This window comes from Haliotis asinina, chromosome 7 (assembly GCF_037392515.1).
Source record: "Haliotis asinina isolate JCU_RB_2024 chromosome 7, JCU_Hal_asi_v2, whole genome shotgun sequence".
In the NCBI taxonomy this organism is placed as follows: domain Eukaryota; kingdom Metazoa; phylum Mollusca; class Gastropoda; order Lepetellida; family Haliotidae; genus Haliotis; species Haliotis asinina.
Window position 1 is genome coordinate 32,546,403 of NC_090286.1, and position 18,673 is coordinate 32,565,075.

Here is an 18,673-nt window from a genome sequence, read left to right on the forward strand (position 1 = left end):
TCGCTAGCAAGTGATTGGCTGTTTGCATCGCACCCCGTGTTAAGATGAGTTCTAACTCTGGATACTAAGCCTAGACGCCTTTTGGAAGGTGGAGCATGTTGCAGTGATATCACCTATTTAGTTCTATCAACGCCAAGGAGATTTATTATCCATATGTCACGAATACAAGATTACTGACTTGCAAACATTATTTTGCGAAACTTCACTGTACCATATATTTTTGTTTGGTCGTTTTTAACGCCACAATTTTCCAGATATGTCAGCCGTCTGTGAATAATCGAATCTGTAGTCAGACAATCCAGTGATTAATATCATGAGCAAACACATCAGGTGGCTTTTACCTCTACAATTAAAGCAAAATTCATTGTTTATAACATTTAGATTATATAATCAGTGAAAGGTCATACAAGAGGCATGTATGACATGATCTCAACACACACCTTTGTCATGAATCAAAACATGCTGACACCATACATAATAGTATTTTTAAATACCATCAAGGACCTACCGAATCTCAACCATTGTGAAACACACGTTAAAATCGTATACGGTACATAACGGTAAACGAAGCAAACTATGGTAACAGGTATACCATTAAGTTGTCAGTATGTGTTAAAGTTTAAGCACTTTCTAAGACCTTTGCAAGATAGGAAAAAAACATACCGTAGCCAAAGACCTTACACATATATTACACAACATATATATTACACAAAGGGAGACAACCCAACGGACAGAGGACAAGACTTTCTAGCAAATGAAGTACAGACGGTGTTGAAAGACAGAAGCCTCCCACATTTGTTGACATGTTTGACACGGGTGGTAGGTTGAGTTCCACAGGGTACCATATTCGAGTTAACCCAGTGAAGGATGGAGGTCATGTCTTAAATCGGATTCAATCCTTTAGAGAAAAAAAAATCAACTGTCAGCGATGTTGAGAACAAAACGTGGAGGACAGTGATGTCTGAAAGGACAATCCCAGATGGAATTCATTTGTGACGCATTTGAACCATAAGTTATTTACTTGCCATAGTCCAAAGTCACAAGACAATGCCTTTCGTTTTAACACATTGCAGCATATAGGTTAAAGTTTGCTGCGTACATAGTTAATCATGGAAGACAGTTGTGCTCAAGGGTGTAAACCGCGAAGGATGCATCCGTCTTAACACTTAACAGAAAATTAAATATTTACCCGACATTACCCGACTGAAATCTTAAACAGCCTCCATCGTGCACCAAAAATAAACAAGTGCAGTCCTACTTTCCAAAAAGCCCACTCGATCAATATGTTTTGCGACTATCATTCTCATATTATGATGTATAATGTCATACGACATGATGAAAACAGCTGATAAATAATGTAACAACTCGATTTATGTTTGCACGACTTATTTGTTTAAGAGAGTGGCTTGTCAAGTCGGATGCAGAACACAGTGTTCTATTTGCAACAATTTGTCGATTATGTTCATATATGACACAGACAGTAAAAGCCGAATGTTTGCTTAGCATACGCTATCGGGAATAAATCTGTAATTTGTGAAACAAATGCTTTCTGTTGTTTCCTTGGTTTAAGTTGTATTATCAGTATGCGAAATAGCCACCCCCCTCGCTAGCCCCCGGCCACTTAAAATTCAGTCGGGCAAGTCAATCTCCACAGTCAATGGCACGACTGGCTAGTAAATTTGCATGGGGTCATTTTGTAAATTTATTACTCTCTCCGACTTGTTAAATTATAATAAACTTTTTAAACACGCATCATTTTGGTCTGACAAAAATGCTCATTGGATCAGCAGCTTAATCATGAGATCATGCCGACTGTATCTTATTCCCATCTATCTTTGTAATCATTTGCTCAGTTTCTTCATTCAAATTTTATGCTTGTGAATTATTTTGTGAACTGGAAACGTTCACGCCTAGCTAGCTCAACTGGATAAGAAACTATTTCGCAGACTGAATGTAGCTCTGGTGTCTGTTGTACATGCTTGTGCTATTTGTAGTACAGTGGTGAGAACAAATTTCAGAAAGATTACATGCTGGATGTTTAGTTCTCGTTATTGAAAGTCGAACGGGCTAATATGGCGGCTTTCCTACTCATTAGATATCACAAATACCACTACAGATACCACTGGGGCGGTTGGGTAGCCTTGTGAATAAAACATTCGCTCGGCAGACCGAAGACCCGGCTTCGATTGTCCTCATGTGTACAATGTGTGATGTTCATTTCTTGCCGTGATACTGCTGGAATATTGCTAACAGGTACCACTGTCCTCCGGGTTATATTTGTTCTCACCAATGACTAACGGACTGAATTCAATTCAAAACATGGAGTACCTCTTTGAAGTCAGTCAACAACCCAAAACGTGAATGATCTTTCCCCAGTGCAGTCAAAGGGAAAGCAGAATCTGTTACAAAACATGGCCATCACGCGAATCGAGTAGCTCTTGGAACTCAACCTAAAACACAAGAAGTAAATGGCCTTCATTTTCCAAGGGGAAAACAATCTTGATTACTCCCCATGGTCCATAGTGTGGTTATCTGCCTTCAGATGCTGGCGATCCGAAGCCTTTCTATATTGTCTTGTTTTATACATTTTATAATAACATGCTGGTTTTAAAACAAATCTGTGGTACTTTGGTGTTTTACTGTCTTTGACGACAGGTGTTTTTGGTATAAATTCATTTGGTATGGGTGAGATATTTATGGTATGTCGTTAAAACTTTCCTCATCACTTTAATTTCATATTTATGTGTAACAGCGTAACAGTTGTATTTACTTACGGTTACAGCTATCACTATGCGCTTGTTCCGTTTACCGTTATGTATGCGGTTATAAATGTGTTTAACCAAGGCTTAGACTCGGTTGTGGGGTTGTAAGTAAGTAAAGTAGGTCAGTGTATGGTGTCAGTACTTTTTGATTCCTAACAATTGAACGTACTCCTATCATTTCATACATGTCTTTAAAGGATTCTCTTGTATGATCTTTAGATGCGATTTTATCACCTTAATGTTATAAACAAATCAATATGGTTTTAATTATGGTAGTAAGGTCCACTTGGGATGTTTTGCTCATGATATTAATCATTAGTATTGTCTAGTTACGAACCTGATTATTTACAGACAGCCCTCATATAACTGGAAAATTGTGGCGTTAGTAAACGAACCAATAAATGCATTATAGGGCAGTTTCATAGGACAAGGTAAGGAAATCAGTAATCTTGTGTGACCTTTGCATAGTTAAGAGCCTAGTTCATAAAATTAAACACTTAATCATAAGTGTGGTTACTGCATCAGTGCTCAGGCTTCTATAATAGGCCCTGGGCGCCGCTGTACAAAATGATCTTAGCGCTAAGGTGGCCATAACTCCCATACCTTAACATAGACTTGAGGTAGTCTTAACGCAAATATTCTTTTGTACAACGGCACCCTGGCTTAGTATGCAGGGTAAGCGGTGATCTTCAGACACCCATCCGTTCACGTGCAGTGTGAGATCCTGACTTCCAAAACAGCTTCCATTCTCTGGGTCAGACAAAACACTGTAAAATACTGGAATCGACCAGTCAATCAATCAATCAATCAATCAATGATTTATTACACAAGAGGCCATAGACCCATATACAAAAGAGTTAATGTATAAGTCAGTATAGAGACATGCATGGGTTGAACGGAAATGTATTCAATTAACAAAACAAAGTTTGGCGTAATATCAAAGCATGGTGTATATATAAGGCAATGTGAAACTGGGTAGTAGGATTTCTGCAAGATAAAAGCTTCTTAAAGTCCTGTTTGGATATAGAATTAGATGAAAGTAAATATTTAATTCTGAGTTCATCATAGACTGGGCAAAGATAAATAAAATGATATTCGTCTTCGATTCCGTTATTACATATTTTACAGCGTCTGTTTGTTTTATCGATGTTGTAGTGCCTTCCTTTGTTGACCTCCAGATCGTTGAGACCTAGTCGGAATCGAATGAGGCAGTTTCTAAGGAGTTTAGATTTAAGGTTGTGAAGGTACGTCTCTGTTTCAAAGTCGGATTTGATAGTGCGATATGTGTCTTGAACTTTCCTCCAGACCTGAATGCCAATCCTGCTTACACATGTCTACAGCACGAGTTCGAAACATCTTGAGAAATGAGGTACAATCGCCCACTGCTTGTGAAGTTCACACGAAGCCGAATCCATAAGTGAATGATACGTTTTTTATTGAAGAGGTCCAAGTGTGTTTGCCGATTTCGTTAAAGTGGTAAATCATGTCATACGCTTTCTTTGGTAAGCAGTGAGCAGGCATGTAAATAAGTTTAAGCGAGTAGCGGAAGCATCGGATGAGAGAATAAATATACAGATCGATAGCGCCCACACTCTCAGTACACCATGCTGTTAGGAGTTGAAAGTTCAGCATTTAACAATTTCTTGCATGCAAACAGGTGCACCTTTTCCATAGAATGAAATATTTGACGTCCCCAAATTTCGGAGCCGTAAAGTGAAATAGGTAGTATTTGGGCGTCAAACAGTTTAAGGAATGTCTGGGGTGTTATAGCATCAACTTTATTTAGGACTGAATGTAGCTGGCAGAATGCTTTCTGCGCCCTGGCTGCTTGTTCTTGTACAGTTTTATTCATGTTCAAAGTTTGATTAAACAAGATGCATAGATACTTGTACTGTTTTACAACTTTGACTATGTCACCTGTGTATGTCCATCTCTCTTTAGCTGCGACTCGACAACCTTTCCTGAATATGACAATGTTTGTCTTGTCCACATTAACATTAAGCTTCCATTCATCTGAATATTTAGCTAAGATTGTCAGCTGATTCTTTCGTTCCCTTTTATAGGGGATTCCAATACTATGTCGTCCACATCGTCTCAGTAATCACCTGCTGTGTCATCCTCATCGGTACTAGTACATTCATAGAGATTTGGTGCATTGTCAGTAGAGGATAATGCTTGAAAATGAGTCAGCCATTGCGTTTCCGTTATATTATGCGTTGAAGGTCTGTTTACTTGCAGTGCACGTCTTCCAAAATTGTGAGGAGTTGGTCAGAGAACTGCAAAGATAATATATGTTCTGCTTTGGCAATCCAGTTTGAATTTCCTGCATGCCGATTTGTAGGTATTTCGCAATCTACAATATTGTTTCCTATTACACTCAGTACGTTGACGTCTAAAATTACGTAGGGCTTTCGGGGCTTCTCTTCTCGTCAGTGTACACTCGCGACTCAATCGTGGTTTGTCATTACTGTGTTGTCTTTTCATACAAACCGATGCTTATACCATTATATGCACAAATGAGTTAATTTCTGCATTAACATTCAACTCAATGGTATTGTATAGGCTATCCTTGTACATGCTGAATGCTTGTTTGAAGTAGGCAATACACGTGGCTTCTTTCGAGCTGTCCCAGACTATGACGTCAGAACAAGTAGCACCATCAAGTCTGACGGCATCAGTGGATACTCTTCTTGCCTCTATTGGAACACGTCAGTTCTAGTGGAGAGTGATCCGAGTCTGTGCGATCTCCAACAGTCAAAGAGTCAATTAAGCCAAAAACGGTAGGCGACGTTATAAAGAAGTCTACAACGCTGGAACCATTTTCTCCTATAACGTACGTAAATTCATCATTCATATCACCGGTCACTCTTCCGTTGAGTATGATCAACTTGTACACATAACAAAGTTGCAGAGGAATATTCCCAAACCTGTTGACATCATGATCTTGCGACGACCTGTTTTCTATAGGCACATTGTCTATGTCTACATAACCAGTGTGGGTAGCATCATCCGGGTCCTCGTTCGCTGGGTTATTTCCGTATCCTGTCCGGGCGTTCAAATCACGACAAATAATTACTTTACCGCGGCTAATACTGTTGAAATTATCACTCACGAATTGCTCCAAAACATTAATATGGCACTTAAATGTGGACATTGTATTGTCCGTAGGAGGCACGTATATAGACATCAGTATATTATCATCTGTTTGAAATATTGTTTTCCAACTCTGATACATATATAATTATCTATGTCAGTTTGAATCCTCTTACAATAATTAGCTATTCCCCGCCGAACACAGAGACACACCCCTCCTGATGCCCTCCCAGAAGCTGAAATATTAATAGCATGAGAGTAAAACATGACATGACCAAGATATATCCTGACTAGTGTTGTCTCCTAGTCTCAACATAGCAACCAGTTCTTTACTGAATCGTGACAGAAAAAAATAATGCATATTTAAACACTGCACCACATCGAACAATAGTGCCTCATGTCAATCTGAAGTGAAGATGAATTGTGACAGAAACAACGTAATACAAATTTAAACACTGCACCACATCGAACAATACTGCCTCAATTAAAAGTGAAGACGAACGCTCTATACGTGTACAACAAAGGTCCTTTGTACGTTTCATCTGGATTGTGATGGTATAATACCCTATGGGAATACCGGAATCAATACGGATTGCAAACAGAAGAAGAGTTGATTTAATGAGCTAAAGCGTGGATCGATGACATGATAGTGCGACACAAACGCACCCACTATGTCCGCCAGGGTTTGTAATTTACCTAATGCAGCTAAAGAACTGTTCATAAAACTCGACTGTCCGTAACGTGATCCTTTACATTTCGGTTATGTATAAATCTAATATTCTAAACAGGAAGTTAAAATAATAGTTGCATAGAAATCTTTTGTTCTCTGGTAGGCCTATATCCTGTTTTCACTGACATGACAAGACGTTGGTGTTGTAAGAGCTAACTGAAATAGGAAATGAATGTTTGTGGTGTCTATCAGACTGACAAAAACTGTAGGTTCAACACACAAATATGATTTGTGAAAACAAACACTTTACTGTCCTAGTTCTATTTTCAGTGGGATTGTACTCCGTTTATGGGCGTTTTTCAAACTCCCTATTTGCTTGATATCGAAGCAGTGTGTAAAACAAATCGCCAGATCAGCATGGTTCACTGTGTTTGATAATTGTTGCAGTTATTTGTTTGCAATTTAAACACTTGACCAGATACTGAGTGAGTGAACTTTTTACGCCTCTTTTATCAATATTCCACCAATATCACACCAGAAATAGACTTCACACATTATACCTGTGTGGGGAATCGATCCTTGGTCATGGGCGTGATGAACAAATGCCTTACCCACTAGGCTACTCCACCGCCCTCCGTAAGAATAGAAGAAGTGTGTGACCAGTAATATCATGTGTATTGTCGCATCTTTCCCTCGTTGTGACATAGACGGTACCGGGATTTCCTTTGCAAGAGTTGCATCCCCCATATATGCTGGTAATGCATGATTCTGGTTTTGAATTCAAGGTCTAACTCCAAATGTAATGTAATGGAAAAAAAACAGACCAACTCTGGCAAAAGGTTTCATAACGTTTATCTCCTATCTCCAAAACGAAATATTACTTAGCAAACAATCATCATTTTGTGGGAAGTTTTACAGGGGTGAAGTAACAGCAGTACAGTTGCAGGAACAGCCTCAAAGAAACTGAAATTACCAAATGCATGCTTTTGAAAACAAAAAACACGGTGTATATATGGACTTCTGTTTTGAATCATTTCCACATACACATTCAATATCCATTTCACACTGCGTACATTAAATGTGCGACGTACCTCAGCAGCTATCGACATTGTATGAAGCATCAATGTTTACGGCAACCACAAGTGTACATCGTTATCACACTTGAGACGGGTGTGTTGTCACCCTTACCCATCCCTTGATCAACTGAGTAAGCCCAAAACACAGTTGAGATGTGTATACTTCGGATGTATGCGTAATCATATTGTGCTAAACGTTTAATGGTGGTTTCTTTAACGACATTTCTGTATTTTGGAGTTAAATTCTGAAAAAAGTGTTGGTCTCATTAGGGTCAGCGTTTCGTTGAGTATTATATGGTTATTAGTTTTCGAGTCGATCTTTTCTGGAACTGCAGAGTTGCCAAGAACGTCTGGCAAAAGTTTTCACACCGTCTAGCGTAAACTGTGTACACACAGGTGATTTAAATCTTTAACGTGAATTGATCTTTTTTCGGTGTAAACCAACTTTTCATTCCGATGAAATTTTTTACTTGATCTTACTTTTAACTAAATACCTCATGTATAAATGTAAGTTGGGAAAGACAAAACCTACATTATTGCAATTTAAGAAGGAATTACAGTATTATTATCTTGGAGAAATATTTGGTATTTGGTTTAAAGAATTTGATAGAAAATGGGCAGTGTATCAAAAAACTACATCTGACTAACGTAGTAGAAGGTGTATGGGTACGAATGAGAGTGTGAATGGTGTAAAAAAAGAAAAGAAAACGTTTTCGAGTTAGCCAAACGGACTTTAGTTTACCTTAGCTAACTGGAAGCGATTGTATGTTAGTCTTTTGCCAGTCATTTTCTAGTTCCGTTGAAAGAAACTTGTTTTTATTGTCCGCAACATGTCATAAATCGATAGAGACACCAACCAACGATTCTCAAGGGAGCTAGAACTGTTGACTTTGTCCCCAAGAGATCATCGGGCATTCATCCACAAGGCACGGACAGCAACACGCTTGTTTGTGCATTGCATCTAGTGGCAGATCTAGTTATGGCATTGCATCTCGTTATGGCATTTATCTTCACCTATGTCAGGGCAGGAAACAGAAAACAGGACATTTGGATATATTTGCTGACTTTGAAATACGTGGTTTCTGCAGGTAAGGTTATTATAGACGATAAAACATTTACATTCAGGTAGATCTATTCGATATAACGGCCACAAAGTCTATTGAAAAAATGGCGACCTGACTTGTGGGCAGCTGTTATTTAACAGAACTCAAGGCACTTTTCTGCTTTGAATTCGGGAATGTTTTTTGATGGAATGGTTTGCTTTATAGGTTGGTAACCATCATTTTGGCCATTTCATAATTATGTTCCATATAACACACAATGACGTGGGTGTTGAGTATTGGGTCCCTGTCCAATAAGAACCATTGGCCTAAGTGAGAATCAAGTGATCTTTCATGTCCGAAGAAAAGGATCTTCTCCATTGTCATCATTTGATTGTGTAGTGTTGACATGGGTTGCTGAAGTGTAGATTGGGGGAAGACGTTAGGACGAAATATGTAACGTCTCACAGGTCTCTAATGTATGGAATACTGAAAGGGACATTCTCGCGGTGTGTTTAACAAGATTGTATTGCATGACCCGCTACCAGTGAGCCCGTTCATGTGGGGAATATCTCGGCCATAACTCTCAATTAGAGGACAGTTTGAGAACATATTCATATGTGTAGCATTGTCTTCTGTGTCTATACCAGATACTTAAGATCATATATCCGAATTCCGGTTTGTCCCTATTATATTTGTAGATTGTTTAGATTTGGGGTAAAGACTGGGGGCAGCAGTTAAAACGGATTTTATCTTACCTTCATGTCCATTTCATTGGTCAGTGATGCTGTAACAAGGGTGTTAACTGGGACTTTCGACTTTCACTGCTTTCACGTTGTTAAACTATTTTATACACTGATTCGTTTGCACACTTAACTTGAACATAACTGACCATGATTAGAACAGCTTAAAGCTTGTGAGAATATGTTTCACTGATTTTATAAACCCAACCGAGAGGCACACGCCATACTTGTCATATAGACGAAAGAAACGTTATCGATCTTCAACATAAAATGATATATTTGTACATGGCGTGTGGCACTGCTGCAAAAAGGCCTACATCCTACTGTATTACCCTCGAGAACAGAACACAATGTATAATGTAACGTTATACAAGATTGCCCTTATGTTTTTTTCAGCATTATGCATGACATGGGGTTACCGCATAGTTCGGATATTGTTGAGTGAGGCGTTACACAACAAAACGGTCAATAAGTGTTTTCATCAGGTTATTGACGACTATACCCATCGAATATTAACCATCGGTTCCCCACCATAAACTGACACACAAGCTTCAATGCTGTATAATTTGTGTGTGAGCCATCATGGGTGATTTAATGTTAAGCATTAAGAGAAAGACGGGTACATCAACGGACTAAACCAACTATACAAACAAATCATTGTCTGAACTAAAATCAATAAATATTTTATTCTAAAAATCCGTGAGTATATTTTTCTGAGAAATAGACCAAGTATATTGACTTATATACATTTAAAAAAATAATTAAAGTTATAGCTTTATCTCTTGGTGAAGTTTAATCATCATTAATATTTACACTTTTCATCCTTCAAAGTCAGCTTTCATCGTTTTGTAGGATTCCCGATTTTTTTTGTTCTTTTGTCGGAGATCTGTTATCTAAATTATATATTCACGATTTATGGATAGAGTGTACATTTGGATTCAGTAAGGAGTACATATATTTGTTTGAAATATCCCACTACACACACGGGTACACTTATTGTATAGCACCCTGGGTAGACGGATTCGTACCCTTTCGCCCACAGTTGCATTTTGTCTACAGTGCAATTTCGCCAACACAAGACATAAATTGCCGCCTGATTACCCTGTACTCATAAATGGACTAGTCCAATAACTGTTAACTATAAAGACAAACTAGGAATACTAGATTTAGAATAGAAAACAAAATGTGCGTTTATGAACCTGAGTTTATTGCGTGATGAATTTTGTAGACATTGCATGCAGCAACTGGGGATATTCCAGGATTTTATGTACACCGCATACAGCCAGAGATGTTGCATGATTGTAACAATTATATCAGGTGGTTTTCCTACACGTAATTTTAACATGTTATGGAAGCCTTCCAAATGGTTATTTGTTCAGGGACCAACAGTTCCATAGTGATTCCAAATTGGTACCTTAAACACAGCGTCATAGTCTAACCAAGTTCTTGTCACATAGCCATCAAAAGCCTGGATTCTCTCTGTTGCTGGACCGTCGTCCATGATCTCAATCCAATTCTGGTAGTCTCTGGATAAATCCTCCTCTGCTGCTCGCCTCTGGATTGCTTGGCTGTAGTGGAAAAAGCACCCTCGCATATCTGCATCTGGAAAAGCTGACGATCATCGTTTGTCTGTGTCTAATTTCCATCCAATGTGACGTCGGATAGAGTCTGTGGCAGTAGGAGCAGAGTCTCCCTTCGTTGTCTGTATAGTGCAGATTTCATGGTGACAAATGCTGGGATGGCTGCAGCCGCTTGGGCATCTAACTCTCCAACTTCATCTTCATATATTTGTTGAACTGGGATTGCGTTGCCGTCATTGCCTCGTTCAGGTCGTTTTTCTAAGTCTGCTGAGGACATTAAACTTTTCAGGTTCTTCAACTGGAGGGTGTGAAACTGAAGATACATGGTCACCTATAGTACTTACACCGACCAAGGTGGGACATCTACTGAGTGACGTGCAAAACCTTCGGGCTACGATGACACACAGCCAAGCGGCTTACCAAGATTATTTGCTTGATCCTAAGGATAAATAAGTGAAATGTTTCTCGGGTATACGCGCGTCACTTTTATCTGTGCGCGTAACATTTTTTTTATTGCTATCTCAAAAATAAAATAAAATAAAGATTAAAAAAATAAAAATAAAAAAGGTCCAACCGTCTTCACGTTTGAAAACAAAATGTGCCCGAGAAACGTTTAAGTTTTTATGCAGCCTAAGCAGTGAAGACTTAGGTCCAGTTCTAACTGTACTACAAGTTGTCAGTATACAGCTATTGAATATCAACCAGGTTTACTGTCTATCTGATGGAGAGCCGGGTTAGAGCTGGTCTTCAGGCTTGTCGTAAAAGGCGACTCAAGGGATCGGGTGGTCAGGCTCTCTGACTTCGTAGATGTTTTCTCGTGATGTTAATCACAGGATTGTCTGGTCTAGAATAGTTTATTTACAGACCACCGTCGTAAAGCTGGAATATCGTTAAACAACAAACATACAAACTGCTGTAAATACGGCGTAGTACATCGTCTGCTATTGTTCTTATCTTGCAGTGGCAGCAGCGAGTGAAAACATTGCCCTATCGAAGCCAGTATCATCAAGTCACAGCGGCTATGGAGGTGTACCTGAACGAGGCAATGACGGCAACGACAATCCGTTGTACAGTGGAAATTCATGCGTGTATGGGGAGAGAACTCCAGCAGACCCCCTTCCATGGTGGCAAATCAACCTCCAAGGGCTGTATTGTGTAGAGGTTGTCGCAGTTACTAACCGTGCTGATGCCTATCGTGAGTAAGGGGCGGTAGGATAGTCTAGTGAATATTCGGCTCGTCATGCCGAAGATCCGGGTTCAATTCCCACATGGGTACAATGTGTTAAACCCATTTCTGGTGTCTCCCGCCGTAATATTGTTGGAATGTTGCTAAAAGCGGTGTAAAACCAAACTATAGCAAACACCTTTTATTAAGTATAGGAAAAATACACGCCCCCGAGGTTTTGGTAGACAATGTAAAACCAGGGGGTGGGGAAATCTTGCCGACCCTGATGGTTTTACATTGTCTACCGAAACTGAGGAGAAGTGTTTTCTCTAACATATATACCGTCAATCATGGGTAATTACAGTCACTTAATGAAGATACATTACAATAACTGAAGCGCGCGTAAAATCAATTTCATGACAAGACACGAGTTTTTATGGATGTCAACTTCTTTATTGTGAAGAGTCACGACGTTTCGAAGTATATTCTTACTTCTTCATCAGGTGATTAAAGCAATGGAGTATAACGAGCTATTTATGTACATGTACAAACAACAACAGTATGACAAAAGAAGCCAGTAGTTAATTGGTGGATGGACAGGAGTGGAAGCCAGGGGGTTGTTAACCCAGGCGTCATTTGGTAAGACAAGCAACAGGAAGCCAGGTGGGGTGGGGTATAATGGACAAGGGAAGCCAGGGAGTGTTAATCCAGGCGTGGGTGATGTGGTAACAGTGGCGGCATGTAACAAGTAGTAAGAGACAAGTGGGAGTGGGCCTTATTTGTAGTATGTACAAGGATGAAGTGGGCAGCTATGATAATGGATTATTCCAATATTAATAAGTCCCGAGGGCTAGGGAGATGTGTTCCTTGGTCACGCTTGATAGCTGGTCGGCGTCTTCTGATAGCTATGATTTTCCCGCCAGTTGCTGTTGTTGACGGATAGGGCCTTGGTGGCTTCCCATGTGATGGTGTGGCCATGTTATGACCTGATATCAATATGTTTTCTTCTTAATTCATTTCAGAATGGAGACTTCATAATTTCACAATCAGTGTTTACACTGAGGACCCAACTACCACCCCAACAGCCGTGGCTAAGGTGTGCGCTGTGTACCCCGGAACGGTCGGGTCGGGGGTCCGGGAGGTGGTGCCCTGTGGGTCCCGAGTCAGAGGACAGTACCTCAGGTTTCAGAAGAATGAGATACTCTATTATGATGCCCTGCAGTTCTGTGAACTGGAGATATATGGCACTGTGTCGTCGCTTGATTTCGACACAAGTCAGTGTAAGTCTCATGTGGGCCGATATTCGTATGTGTTTATTATCATCACTTCCCTAATACAGCCCAAAACAGTTGTGTCGAACGTATCTGTGTCGAACTTCCGGTTCTCTCAAAGTGAAAACTAACCCTTCATTAGTCATCATTTTGAGTTTGTTTTCGAACTTCGGATAACTCGAAGTAATACGTGCGTTAATTCTACTGCGACAAAACGGTGTTTGACTGCAAATGTCCCTCTCGCTTTACAAGCGGCATCTATACAGCCGACCTTTGCCACTGAGTTGTCGCATGATATCCACAGTCTCAGCTGGGTCGGCGTTCATAAACGTGCATACCGGTTACGTATAATCAAATATCACAAGTTCCTTCAAAACAACAGAGTTGTGTCGAACTTTTTATGTGTCGAACGTCCAAGTTCCAGCTTCACTAAGGGAAAGCTTGGCACCAGTATCTTCCTTCTATAATTATCGTTTATAGGTTATGCTGATAAGATAACTCGAAAAACTTTACAAAGTACGCGTATGGTCGATGTGTACAATATAGAGCACAAACGGCAATATGAGAAATTCCGATATGTACATGCAAGTAACCGAATTTCGTGACTTTTTCCCAACTTTGAAGAATGTTTAAGTAGCTGTATAATTACGGCTTGCCTAATGTGTTGGGAGAACCAGAACTGATGGCCAGAACCAGAACCTGATATGTATCTACGACGGCAACTACGACTGCGACTACGACTGCCACTACGACTGCGACTGCGACTGCGACTGCGACTGCCACTACGACTACGACTGCGACCGCGACCGTGACTACGACTGCCACTACGACTACGACAACGACTGCGACTGCGACTGCGACCGTGACTACGACTGCCACTACGACTGCGACTGCCACTACGATTGCCACTACGACTACGACTACGACTGCGACTGCGACCGTGACTACGACTGCCACTACGACTGCGACTGCCACTACGACTGCCACTACGACTGCGACTGTCACCACGACTGCCACTACGACTTCGACTCCCACTACGACTACGACTGCGACTGCCACTACGACTACGACTGCGACTGCGACTGCGACTGCGACTACAGCCTGGTTCCCTGGGTCTGATGCGCCTGCGCTAACGCTCCAACACTGACCCAGGCAACCACTGTCGCATGGCGGCGTTCACTGCAGGGAGATGCGCCATGCATTTACTATAGAAAAATCCGAGGACGGGTGGTTAGAAGTTTTTCATAGCATTTTCATCGATACAGTGGCAAAGTGTATGCCACCAGAACAACGGCCATCGTTGTTTTCAGTGTTGGAAAACGTTATTTAAGCAGTTTCGAGACATGAAAATCGTCGTTACATAGGCGATATGTAAACAATGACACACCTCCTACTTTCATCACCGACATGTGCTTTGATATTTCGTGACAGCTCGCTGTTACCACGAAATCGTACACATAAAACATAGATCTAAATGACCACACACTGATTGGAAATAGTTAGCATCTTCATTTTGGGGGAATTTGATGACGTGTAATTCGTTGATTTGGTCCTATTTTCTCCTGTTGTGTGTGTTGGAAACAAACTGAAAGCCCAATCATTGTAACTAGAAAATGGTTTTTACGTTACATTATTATAAGTAATAATAATTAGATGTAACACTTTTGAAACACATAAATGATTCACTCAACAATGTTTTTGCATTTATTATTTGTATTCATTTGGTATATTATTGGTATTCATTTGGTATATATCATTTCAATATAACACTGGACCACATCATAGTGGCATTGATCTTCAAAAGTTTAACAGTACTCATGATTACATATTGGAGCATTATATATGACACTGAATATACTCAATTCCCCAACCCATATATAGCTACAGTTTTGTATACAATAGGAAAACAGATACATCATGAAATATTCATAACTGTGTGTGTATTTGCTAGTTTTGAAAGAGCCCATTCATAAAAGGAAAGAGTGCTTGTCTAAAAGACACTGATACACAACACTCCAAGATGGGGCTCATGTTTGTTGAAGACATGTTAAGTAAAAAAACGGTCATTGCTATTTCATAATGTGTCCATTCCTTTTACATAAAAACACTGTAGCTATATCTGGGGTTGGAGAGGGGAAGTTTAAACCCACTACACCTGAAACGAACCGTGGGTGGTCTAAAGTGTATAGGGATAGGGAATGTAAGATTCTTTTCCACATTTAACACTGATTTAATATGCTGTTAATAGAAGGAATCAGACAAACTATAGATAGAACTACATCATTGTTGTTGTAGGTTTTAAAATGATCTTTGTTTCAAAGAGTGAATAATTATCTCCACACCTTGTGCTAATCACATATGTTCAAATTCAAATCTGAACAGAATATTTTAATGAGCAGCCCATCCTGGCGATACAGTTTGCGTTCATCCAGTTACAGCAGTCTGCACCAACAGCTTATAGCCCTTGTGGTGTGCACAAGCTTTTTATCTTGAAGAGGGGTTCTGCCACATTCTCCTCAAACAATAGCATTCTTTGCAGTTTTGAGAAACCTTTCACACATTGTTGCTGTACATCTTCAATAATTTCACAGCATGAGGTCCCCTATACTTCTGCACACTTACACACCATAGGAACAATCATAGCATTAAATATCATATTAATCTTGTGGTTATTTTATTTTCAACTTTCTTTTGACATGAGTACAATGCCATAACATCCTTTTTACTGTATACACCAAGAGTAGTTAGTGCTTTAGTACAAATAAGTTTAGGTGTTAACATACTACCCAGTATCTATATCAAGACATATTTTTTAGATACACACCATAAACTTAAGATGAAAAAAAAAATAAAATCACAATAATGTACTGGTCAACAAGTACTGAGCAAAATACTCAAAATTCAAAAGCAAAACCACTGATGGTGAGTTAATTTATGTATGCACTGATGTAATGTATAATAACGTAAAGCAAAAAGTCCAGAACAGTCTTTAACTTTTTTATTTTGTTTATTAACTGATATCTCTCTGAATAACTGCTGATGTCAGATGATTTGTATCAGATGTACTGTAAGAACACCAGGGTTATCATGCTCAAAGTAATCAAAGTACAGTACACTGATACTGGCTTCAAGCCACAAAAAATACAGTTCCCATGACAGGTTTCATGGGTAAAAATCACCCTTAATTCAACAGTTCAGAAACATTGGAATGTTTTTCTATCTTATTCTTCCCTTATGTGTATGCCAATTTATTAACATACTAATCATACCATTAATTTTGTGTATTCAGTTTAGGAATATAAGGTAGATCTACCTAATTCATTTTTTGAGCTGTGGATGTGTGTGTATTTTTTGTAGATTGATAATTAGATTCATTATGTTTATTATAATAATAAACATTTCTGAATGATACTGGCATATACGTCAACTGTTTCAGTTTCTTTTGTAGAGGCTAAATATCAGAATGCCAAACCCTAGCTGTCATAAACCTCATTCATATCAATCTAAGCGCTTTACCTTGTAATTTCACAAGGCCGTCGAAAAATATATCCGCTAAACCTACCCTGACGCGATGGATGACACGGGACGTAATGGGCGAGATTTTCGTCATCAAATGTGCCAAAATGAAGAGGCTAACTATTTCCAATCAGTGTGGTCGTTCAGATCTATGTTTTGTATGTACGATTTCGTGGTAATAGCGAGCTGTCACGAAATATCAAAGCACATGTCGGTGACATTGTTTACATATAGCCTATGTAACGACGATTTTCATGTCTCGAAACTGCTTAAATAACGTTTTCCAACACTGAAAACAACGATGGCCGTTGTTCTGGTGGCATACACTTTGCCACTGTATCGATGAAAATGCTATGAAAAACTTCTAACCACCCGTCCTCGGATTTTTCTATAGTAAATGCATGGCGCGTCTCCCTGCAGTGAACGCCGCCATGCGGCAGTGGTTGCCTGGGTCAGTGTTGGAGCGTTAGCGCAGGCGCATCAGACCCAGGGAACCAGGCAGCTGCGACTACGACTACGACTACGACTACGACTACGACTACGACTACGACTGCGACCGCGACCGCGACCTCGACTGTGACTACGGCCACGGTATACTGTGAACAAAAAAGCAAATAACTATCACGAATCGGGGTTTGGGTTATATGAACATATTAGGAATTATGTCTTTTTATTCCAACGGCACTTATTATCAGCCAGTTAATAAACAATGGTATATCTTCTGTTTTCACAGGTACCGTGTCTTTCTTCGCGAAGAATCCCTCTCGCCGCCTTGAAGGGACGCCGCTCAGTGACCATGTTGAAACACCGGTACAATGCGGAAGTCTGTGTCACCAAAATCCCAGTTGCTTTGGATTCAACTTCCAAGCAGGAACAGATAGTTCCAAGGGAAATTGTAAAATCATGTCAAATCCCGGCTCGGATCCAGTTTCCGATCCCAGCTGGACCTGGTACCACAGGAGGTGTTGAATGTGTGGGGTTTTTTTAACTGCTGGGTGTGTCCAGGGCTTTGTTCAATACAAAAACAATAGTTTTCTCCAGGATGTTGGTTTGTACTGTTCCGTCAGTATGGAAATAGTATACGAGGTGATATTGGTAAGCATTCGTAACCAACTCGTGTTGTTCCGGAACAAGCCGACGCTGGAAGAATATCATATCGCACAGGAACATTAGAACCACTTTAATCAAGAACGATAACTCCATCTCTGTTTGATTCAAATGTTCCTTAATATCACCGAAGTACACATATACGTTGTGTTGCTGTTTTGTTTATTGTGTAAGTTATCTCAAAGAGTGATAAAATTAAAAGAAGGAGAAATAGATATTTGTTATAGACGTACTCTGGCGTAATTATAACTAGCTAATCCTCATACAGTGCATTTCCAAATGTATGTTTCTAAAAAGAGTATGTTGGTATGGGAAAGTGGAGTCATATTCATTCCTCAAAGCGTACTCTTCTTATAAAAACTGTTTTTGAACAAGGAAAGTATCTAAGTTCTGATAATGATGGAGATATGACTAAAACACCCGTAAAGTTTAGGTTTAGGCGTTTTAATAATTACAATGCTCATTCTGATTTATTATGTGGGTGCAGTAGTTTAGATCTATTGAAGACGAGTTCCATTTGGTTCTTGTTTGTCCTTTCTTTAAGGAAAGTCGAACAAACCTGATGCCAGATGTTTTTCGTCATTATCCATCACATCAAAAGTTTGTTGAACGTTTTGCCCAGATGAAAGCTTAATAAATGATTCTGCCAT

General features: G+C 39.7%; 1 protein-coding gene across 1 annotated transcript; it reads left to right on the forward strand.

Moving 5' to 3' along the window:
• The first annotated feature begins 8,598 nt into the window (after positions 1–8,598).
• On the forward strand, positions 8,599–17,885 carry LOC137291955 (uncharacterized). The gene is made up of 4 exons (XM_067823509.1): positions 8,599–8,689; positions 11,926–12,159; positions 13,152–13,409; positions 17,650–17,885. Exons 1-4 carry the CDS (start codon positions 8,599–8,601, stop codon positions 17,883–17,885), a joined length of 819 nt encoding a protein of 272 aa, XP_067679610.1.
• Positions 17,886–18,673: the final 788 nt, after the last annotated feature.